We start from the raw sequence: 10,082 nt of genomic DNA on the forward strand, positions 1-10,082 counted from the left end.
AGGGAAAGGGATTCTGGGAATTGTAGTTTCTAGCCTTGGGGGAGTGGTGATGATGTCAAGTTGACAAGAGACAGTCTAGCCCACCACCTCTCAGATGCTGGGCTGGGTACTGCTACAGAATTACAGTGCAGCCTGACGACTGAGGCAAGGGGATGTTGAGCAGTAGGAGGGAGGAAGGGCTGGAGTATTTAGTGCAGGTTGTGTAAAGGAGATGATATTTAAGCTGTGCATTGGAAAGCATGAGAAGCTGTTGGGAAAGGGATTTCCAAGGTGATGGGTAGGTAGGCATTTCAGGGGCCAGCTTGGTGGGGGATTGCAGTAGGTTAGGTGTGGAGGGATGGGGGTCAGTGTGTGTGGGGGAGCGGCAGGAGGTGGGGAGGCTGGGAGGCAGGCAGGCCTCAGATCAAGAAGGACCATGGATTGACCCCAGGGCCAGAGGACAAACGTGTTGGCAGTAGGGAGCCATAGATGGCAGTTATGTAGGAATGGAGGGGTCAGTCTTGTGTCAGGAACGAGGTTTCACAATGCTGTTTAGGAAGCCCTTGGAGTGGCCCAGGTGAGAGACTGATAGAGGCCTGTTGGAAAGGAGTGGAGTGAGGGCAGTTGGCAGGAGTCAGGGCCTGACCAGTGTAGTCAGGGGGCAGGGGGTGAAGATGAGTACCTTGTGCAGCATGAGCTCCATCAAGTTCACGTATTAACAAAAAAAAAAAACCCTGCAGAGTTGCCCATCCAGATGTGTTTCACTTTTTTCTCCAGATTCCCCTCTCATACCTTTTATTTTAAAATCCTGTTCTTTAGTGGCCCAGAGCCCATCTCTTGCATGAAACTTTGTGACCACCTAAGACCACAGCAGTCCCCCCCAACTCTTAAGAGCCACTTGTGAGGGACCCAGCTGTCCAGGGTTAACTGATCCCATCCCACCCATGGGTCTTTCATGGTGACCACAAACAAATGTTGGGCTAAAACTGAGAAGTCACGTATTCTCTGTAAATACCTTTCTCTGGTCTTCCCCTTCTTTATCGTAAGGAATGATTGTCAAATGAGAAGGTTGGGCTAGGTAATCCTAAATTTGGTAATCCCAAATGCTCTAATACTCCAGGTTTCTTATGTGAACCTCCCAGCCCATCTCTAAACTCCTAAACAGAATATTGCACCATACGTTCCTGGCACATCCTGGGCTAGTAGGTGCTCAATAAATGTTGTTTTTAGCTCTAGGCTATTTCTAAATTTTCTCCCACCTAGACCTACATGTGGACTTGGGAAGTGATTGATTTCAACTTTTGGGGGCACCACCCACAGAGCAGGCAGTTTGTTCTCCTTACTGTCCCAGGATTGAAGAGGCATGACTGTTGAGTTGGAAAACCACCTGTTCCTTTTTAGTGTTTATCAGTTAGGCAAGCTGATCAGCACTGCCAGACAGTGTCAGTCTGGGTAAATTAGCACGGTCATTGCACTCACTCTGTGTATTCCAGATGGAACCCTAGGAATCCCACACACATGTTTTGTTTCCCAGCAGAGCCTTTCTGCCCTCTTCTTGGCCCAGGGCAGCTGCCTAGAGTGACTCATTATTTCACTCACTCATTGATCCTTTATTCTATCCATCTTGCTTCTGAACTCTGCCCAGTTTGGTTCCTTATCCTAAACCACAATGAGCACCCTGTTTTCCAGTACCTGACATTCTTCTAGGGTTCGCGTGTCTCAACCCTGGCTGCACAGTAGACATACCTGGGGAGCTTTTTTAAAAAAGGGCTGAAATCTTGTCATTTGTGACAACGTGGGTGGACTTAGAGGGTATTATGCTAAGTGAAATCAGTCAGACAGAGAAAGACAAATACTGTATGATTTCATGTATTATGTGGAATCTAAAAACAAATGAACAAACAAGAAAACAGAAACAGCGTCATAGATACAGAGAACAAACGGGTGGTGGCCAGAGGGGAAGGGGGTAAGGGAAGAAGAAATGGTGAGGGAGATTAGGAAGTACAGACTTCCAGCTACGAAATAAATGAATCACAGGTATGAAGTGTACGGTGTGGGGAATATACTCAATAATAATAATGTAATATCTTTGTATGGTAACAGATGACAACTAGACTTACCACGGTAATGATTTGGAAATGTATAGAAATATGAAATCACTGTGTTGTGTACCAGCAACTAACGTAGTATTGTATGTCAATTATACTTCAAAAAACAAACTCATAGAAAAAGAGATCAAACTTATTGATACCAGTGTGGGGAGTTTGGGGAGGTGGGGAAATGGGGAGATGGGCTTGCAGGGGGAGGGAGAACTAGATAGTCAAAAGGTACATACTCTAGTTATCAGATAAATAAGTACTAGGGATGTAATGTACAACATGATAAAGATAATTATCACTGTTGTACGTTATATATGAAAGTTGTTAAGAGACTAAATCCTGAGTTCCTTCACAAAAAAAATTTTCTATTTCTTTAATATTTCTGTTAATGTTTCTTTAAATATTTCATTTATATGAGATGACAGATGTTCACTGAACATTATTACCATTATTGTGGTAATCATTTCATGATGTATGTAAATCAAATCATTATGTTGTACACCTTAAACTTACACAGTGCTTTATGTCAGTTATATCTCAGTGAAACTGGGAGAAGAAAATGTAAATTAAAAAAAAAGAAAAAGTTAAAAATAATGTATCAAATATGGAAAAAGAACAAACATTGCTTCTAGAAACGGAAAACACAACGGCACATTTTTAAAACTCAGTAGACATATTTAGCAGCAAAATGGACCTAAAAAAACCCAATTCAAACGCTAGGGGATTGATCTGAAGAAATCATTCATTAATGCACTAAGGAAAGAAGAAGACAGAAAAAAAACAGAAAAGAGATTAAGAGACATGAAAGACAGTGAAAAGACCTGAAAAATATTTAATCAGGAGGAAAGGAAAGAGAATAAAGGCAATATCTGAAGAGACAGTAGCTTAATTTTCCCCAGAACTAATGAAACTCACTAAATCCATAGATTCAAGAAACCCAACAAATCCCAAGCAGGATAAATAAAAAGAAATACACAAGTGAGTTCTACTCTTTGGAATTGGTTAATACTCCATTGTGGCCTAACAGTTAATTTTTGTGCCTGCTGCAGTTGTATTTCAAAGTTGTGTACAAAGTTGTGTGCACGCGCAGACACATACGTGGTTGCTAATTGTGTTATTTATACTCTCCATTTCCTTCTTTATTGCCACTTCATCTGTCAGTTTCTAAAATACAGAAGTTAGGCATCTCTCCAATACCAACGCGGATGCAGTTTCTCCTGGTATTTTTATCCGCTCAGTATACTTTGAACCTCTGCTGTTAAGTAAATAAAGTTTTCATGACTTAGAAAAGAAAAGAAAAGAAAAGAAATACCTGGGGAGCTTTTAAAAAATATCGATGCTCTAGCTCCACCCCAGACTAATGAAGTCAGAGCCCCAGGGGAGTAGGGTCCAGGTATAAATATTTTTAAAAGCTCCCCAGATGATTCTGTGTGCATCCAGAGTTAATACCGCCATCCTAGAGAGTCTCCTAATTGCACTAACCTGGTGCTTTTCTGCTGTATTTCATGCTCCATATTCTGCCACCTTGGTAGTTGCTCCAACAGTGCTGCCTTAGAATTTAGACAAGAACCCAGGGGACTGAGCCAATAAAGAATCAAAGCATGTTTATGGGAGGGAAGTCCCTTCTTAGTGGCCAGCTGCTGCTGACTTGGCTGCGTCTGCACAGATAAAACCTATCATCTTAAGGAACTTTTGAAATAACTGTGTGGTTTTCTTCACAAATGTTTCTTTACAAATGCCTGCTAGTTATGGTGAGTGGTAAACTTTGCAGTGGCGTCATTACTTCCCTTTTAGTGAATTTTGAGGTGAAGTGCAAGGTGGTTTTCCGACAGAAGCAAAAGACAAGATTGCAGTGAAAGTTGAGACAGGGCAGAGCTGGACCCCAGCAGGCCCCAGTTATCCATTTGGTTTCACTTCCCTGGCTTTTGAAAAGTCATGTTTACAGTAGTATCTGCCTTGGGCTTCCCAATCCTGTGGGGAGATGGATGAGGTAATGTATGTCCCTGCTGTATTTATTTATTTATTTATATTTATTTATTTTGCGGTACACGGGCCTCTCACCGTTGCGGCCCCTCCTGTTGCGGAGCACAGGCCCCGGACATGCAGGCTCAGCGGCCATGGCTCACGGGCCCAGCCGCTCCGCGGCATGTGGGATCGTCCCGGACCGGGGCACGAAGCCGTGTCCCCTGCATCGGCAAGCGGACTCTCAACCACTGCGCCACCAGGGAAGCCAGTCCCTGCTTTATTGATAAGGAAGACAGTTGTAGGAGCTGGGCAGAGCCCAACCTGGCAGTACTGGGACTCTTTCCTTCCACAGAAATCCTTTCCCCTTCCCACCCTCTTACCTAAAGCTTTCTTTTCCCCTCCCTCCATCTGCCCCTTCCTTCTTCCTCCCAGTTGCCTCAGCACTGGGGGAGGGGGTGGACGTGTTGGGAGAAAACTGTTGAGTTTCTGTTTTTGAAAGTTCAGAGTGTTAGTTTCCATAAATGCCGGGACTGAGAGCATTCCTGGAGACGCCTTCGGAGGGGGAAAAAAAAAGTGATCACATCTTCTTTTGTCAGTCTTTATTCTTCATTCAACAGCAGGTTTTTTTTGTTTTTTTGACTGCGCTGTGTGGCATGTGGGATCTTAGTTCCCCGACCAGGGACTGAACCTGCGTGTCCTGCATTGGAAGCGCAGAGTCTTAACCACTGGACCGCCAGGGAGGTCCCAACAGCAGGTTTTTTATTCCAAGGAGAAGGATGTCTACCTATCTGCCTTATGGCGGAAGCTCAGAAAAACTGGTCACAGGAGACCTTTGCTGCAGCCGTCCTGGCCCTCATTCTTGGGTCTTCCGTGGTGGTCTGAGGGCTCTGTAAGGTTGTGTTAGCTAAACCCGCTCGGTGCCCTTTCAGTCAAGGGGCTAGGACCCCAGACTCCCGGACAGCTTCTCTCGTTTCCTCCTCCCGGGCTCCCTGCACCTGGCTCGGCCCATCATCTGCTCTGTGCTTTGCAGGAAGGAGGAGACGGTCACTGTCTACCCTGCAGACGTGGTGCTCTTCGAAGGGATCCTGGCCTTCTACTCCCAGGAAGTGCGAGACCTGTTCCAGATGAAGCTTTTCGTGGACACAGATGCGGACACCCGGCTCTCCCGCAGAGGTGCGTTCCAAAAGCCTCTGATGGCCCTGTCGGTGGCCTGTGACAGGACCCTTCCCTCCCCGATTCTGGGGCCCGTGCCTTCCTGCTGCGTGGCCCAGCCCAACTTAGTCAGTCTAGCCCCAGGGATGTCCTGTTGCCCAAACATTTGGTGACATTTGAGAAGGGATTAGTCACTTACTGTTTCAGATAACGAAAAGCTTGTGAGGTCACAGAGATGACATAAGTTCACGTTTTGGTTTTGCTGGGGAAAAGTTTGGTTAAGTGCTCAGTTCCTTATGATTTACCCACAGGTGTCATAATCAAGATGGGAACTCACTGTAGGACATCTGGGGGGTGGGCAGGAACACCCTCTGCCTGCAACTCTGGGCAGCTGGTCCCACCTGCCCGCTTCTCTCACCCTTTGCTTTCGGAAAGTTCTGTGGAGGTTTGGTCATTCTGTCCACCCAGCTCGGGAGCAAAGTCAGTTGTTCTCTCTGCAGGCCTTCCTTCCACGAGTGCTGAAGACACCAAACTGCTTGCTGGTGGGAGAGCGGAGCCTGTGAATTCAGCTCTGCGGGACACGAAGCAGAGGGCTTGCTTCTACCAGAGAGCTTGGGAGGCTTTGTGGGAGAAGTGGGTTCTGGACTTGGATGTGGCAGGGTGATGGCCTAGGCAGCCCAGGAAGGCATATACCGCAGACAGAGACACCATGGCTTGTTAGGACTGTCTTGCTGATCTGGACAACACGTAGGGCTGTCTCCCGTGGGTGATGTGAGGGGGAATGGAGAGTTGGGGAGAGATGAGAAAGGTTCCTAGCAGAGTTAGAGCTGACCGGACCCCAGCCAAGGCAGCGGGCTGTGGGTGACTGAGGAGCGGGATGAAAGCTGACTTAAGGTTTGAGTCCCCATCGTGTGGAAGAGGAGTGACACAGGAAACGCCAGGGTTAGCTCCTAGTCGCAGAGCAAGTCGTCGGCAGAGTCAAATTTCATAAGCTGCAGCCCAGAGCCTTCTGACCTCAAAGTCTGTGAAGTTTCCTCTTTTCCGGTTCATGAAACAGATTATTAGTTTATCCAGTTCAGTACTCTTGTCACAAGAACTATAAGTGGAAATGGCAGAATCTAGAGAAATGACTCCCTGGGTTTTACCCTCCTAAGAAGTAATAGGAGTCACACTTTTTTTTATTTAAATGGGTAATATGAAGGAGACAGGCCTGTTTTTTAGGGTTACACAGGCCAGGTAAGAATTGCATGATCTTTTTTGACAGATAATTGAGGCTTGAGCCTGACAGTCACTTATGCATCTGCCCCAGGGTCTGGTTTATCACCTTCATCCACAAACCCAGGTCCTACCTAGGCTGATCTGCTCGGATGTCCATATTAGCTTGCCAAATTTGGGAGGCATCACTGGGGGGAAAATTGGAGTCAGATGAACTGGACATTATTTAAATCCTGGTTTCACCGCTGAGTAGATGTGTGACCTTGGGCAGATTATGGTTTTTTGTTTTTTTTTTTTTACATCCTTATTGGAGTATAATTGCTTTACAATGGTGTGTTAGTTTCTGCTGTATAACAAAGTGAATCAGTTATACATATACATATGTTCCCATATCTCTTCCCCAGATTATGTTTTAATCTCTTTGTACCTTATTTTCCTATTGGTTGATCACGTAAGGATTAGTTAGTACTCCTGGGATAGTTGTGCCGATCAGAGGTAATGCAGGTAAAATGCCTGGTGGTGGCATTAGTCGATAAATATCAATGTGGCAGATCAGAAACCTGCTTCACCTGAGATGATGATGTTATGTTTTCCAAGTGTTCTCTCAGGACTTGTCAGAACCTCTTGAGTAGTCATGTCCTCAGGAGCTGGTGACACCTGGGCTGGTAGCATCATTAGTCCAGCAGGTGGTACTAAAGTCCCAGGGGATGGAGTGATGCCTGAGGGTGGAGCGAGTGCAAGAAATTGCATAGGAAATTAGAGCCCCGTTTTGTGGAGGGGCAAGATCCTTGGACTCTGATTCATTCAAACAAGTAATCCTAGGGTAGATTAAACAGAAACTTCTCCTTCCTTTTCTCGTACTGAGATCCTTATGTGAAATGGGGGAGAGACCCGAGGTGATGGTGGCCTTCTCTGGGGATTACTTAGGGTCAGTTCTCTTCACCCCCTGCCTTCCCTGGTGCCCCTGGGGCAGGTCGCTGCCTTCTTTCCGTTCCGCTGTCTTGTCATGTCACCCACTGCTTAGTCACTCTCAGCAAAAGCTGTTTCTACAAATTCACTCTCTGTCTACCTAGGACAAAAAACATGCCTGGCATGTGCTTTGTGGGTAAGGGAGAGGGAGGGAGGGTTAGTCGGGAGCTGTGGGGCAAAAGAACATTCCTGGAGGCTTGAGTGAGCGCTACGATTTCACCTGTCTGTGGGTTACATCCTCCTGGGCACATTCCAGGTTGACCCTTGTGTGGGAGGGAGGTCTGCATCAAGTCTCATAGCCTTGGAAGGACTTCCAGGGACCCGCTTGTATTTCTAGGGAATTGGTTTCCTCCCAGCAAAGTTTGCCTTTGCCTTCCCTCTCTATATGCATTTAACCAACCCTTGAATTAGGGACAGGGGAGACGAGAGGTGGGGCCCCTGAGACTGCTGACCCCTCGTCTCTCCCGCCATGGCTCTCTGTGCCCAGTTTACACGGAGTTAGGGCTGCAGTGAGCCTTGACATAGTCAGTGTGTTCTTTTACTAGAGTAACACATCTTCTTAACGAATTTTTAAAGTGAATTGACAGCCATGGAGGAATTGTGTTTATTCTGGGTCCTACATTTGGTTCTCAGCTTTGGGTGATGTGAAGCAGCATTCGCTGATTTGGAAGGGCTGAGTGGAGGCCAAGCAGGGAAGGGTAGACCTGTCGTTCCCTGCCCTTTACCCTGCAGGGCCCCTCTGAGAGGGCCTGTCTCAGCCCAGCAAATGTGCCAGGGCCAGAGTGATGACAAGGAAGCTGGTTTTAAGTCCCTGGAGTTTCCGGCTTGTGCCAAGACCTTGTTGTGCCTTAGTTGTTGGCTTGGCCCCGTTTCCTGACTGAGGAGGAGGGCGTTTCGGTACAGTGAACTGGCTGGCCCCGAGCTGTCCTTGGCTTAAGGAGGCGGCCCATCTGTTTAAGGTAATAATTCGATGGAAGGCTCTTGGGAGCGGAGGTGGGCGATGCCTTCTGGTTTTGCGTGTTCCCGGCGTCTGGGCAGTGTGCCGACCCACTGCCATCTCCTTTTCCAGGGTGGAAGCTGGAGGATGCCTCCTGCCTGTCTTCCTGTTTCACCCTCTCCATCCTGTCTTTCCACGTGTCCACCCCCCACCTCCTGCACTGCAGCCCCCCCCACCCCCCCGCCTTCCCAGCTGCTCTGAGGGACTCCCACCCCCACTGGGTCCAGCCTGCTCACCTGAGTTCACAGTTCCCATCCTTCCGATACGACAGTCTGCTGTCTCAGGGAGCCATCCCCCTCCCGGAGCTTCCTCAGGTCCTGTTGTCTTCATAGAAATTTAGGCTTATTGAATACACACCATGTGCCAGCCACGGTGCTGAAGCATTTTATGAATATCTTCCTGTCTTCCTTAGTGACCGCTTTGTGAGAAAGTCGCTATTATGGGCTCTGCTTTACAGTCAAGGAAAATGAGCTCCAAAGATGTTAAGTAACTTGTCTAAGGCCACAGAGGTAGTAGTTAATGAGGTCAGGATTCAAACTGGGTCAGTTTTGCCCCCATCGCTGTAGCTGATGGGGCAAGAAGTGGCTTCGGGCTTCAGCGGTCGCAGGTGTGACTCACCTGCGTCCACTGCTTTCTCCCTGGTACTTTTCTGTCTCCCATGACATGACAGGTGATGCTCTCGGGTCTGCAAGACACAAGAGAGCTGCAGGCCTGGACCGAGGGCAGTGGCAGAGCGATGTGAAAGGGGAGTGTGTGTGTGTGTGTGTGTGTGTGTGTGTGTGTGTGTGTGTGTGTGTGTGTGTGTGTGTGTGAGAGATCTGGGGGAAGGACAGAGGTTCCCACAGTGCTGAAGTTGTCAGCAGTTGTGTGAAATGCACGTCTTGTGAAACAAACCCAGCATCAGGCATTTGCAGGGCTTTTGAGTCAAAGCTGCTTAACAAGTGTGGGTGTGTGTTTGCTTTTTTCCCCCCAGCTCTGATACCCTTTTGGTCTGGCTTCCTTTTTTCTTTGGACCTTATCTGGAGACGTGTGAAGAGCTGGAGGCCGCATGGGCTGTGTGTTTTGGTGAGCTCGGCCCGTTGGCCTGAGTGCCCGAGCTCTTGGAGGCCCGTGGGGCTGAGCCACGTGGCACCTGTTGGGGCTCCTACTTGGCCGAGCGTCCCTGGCAGAGCAGCGGCGGTGGCAGCTGGAGCAGGGCCCCGTGTCCAAAGGCCTGAGAAGACCATTTCCTGGCTGGGCTGGGTGCACAGGTGGCAGGGTTTGTGAGGCAAATCCTAACGATTTAGGGACCAACCAACCGTTTTATTGCCAGGGCTCATGCGGGGGGAAAACTCCTTGTGATTTGAGGAGCTGGTAGAGAAGTCAATGGTGACAGCAGTATATTTGTATACTACCCGGGTTTCTGGAATGGGGTCTTCCTGACAGTTTTCTAGCCATCTGATCGTGGAGACTTCATGCCAGCCTGGACCAAAACCACAGGCTCTCCCTGTTACCCGCCCTTCCCCACGTGTGTGCGTTCCTGTGCGTAAACACAGAATTATTTACAGACGTGGCTTTCCAGAAATTCACTTACAAGTATTCCCTATGTTTGTTTAGAGTTTCATCCCACACTGAAACGATTACCTGAGAAATGATTGAAGGGAGCTGAGAGCCCATTGCAAATGACTGTAGATGGATTTGATACCCTTTTGGGGTGGGAGGGAAAG

At 47.9% G+C, this 10,082-nt stretch overlaps 1 protein-coding gene across 1 annotated transcript in view; it reads left to right on the forward strand.

Moving 5' to 3' along the window:
- UCK2 (uridine-cytidine kinase 2) overlaps nucleotides 1–10,082 on the forward strand; it is a 73,247-nt gene that overhangs the window by 57,396 nt on the left and 5,769 nt on the right. The window contains exon 4 of the mRNA XM_007458085.1: nucleotides 5,074–5,216. Within this exon, the coding sequence (XP_007458147.1) occupies nucleotides 5,074–5,216 (143 nt within the window). The remainder of the gene's footprint in view (nucleotides 1–5,073; nucleotides 5,217–10,082) is intronic.

The sequence above is a fragment of the Lipotes vexillifer genome, unplaced genomic scaffold (assembly GCF_000442215.2).
Source record: "Lipotes vexillifer unplaced genomic scaffold, Lipotes_vexillifer_v1.1 scaffold189, whole genome shotgun sequence".
Taxonomy (NCBI): domain Eukaryota; kingdom Metazoa; phylum Chordata; class Mammalia; order Artiodactyla; family Lipotidae; genus Lipotes; species Lipotes vexillifer.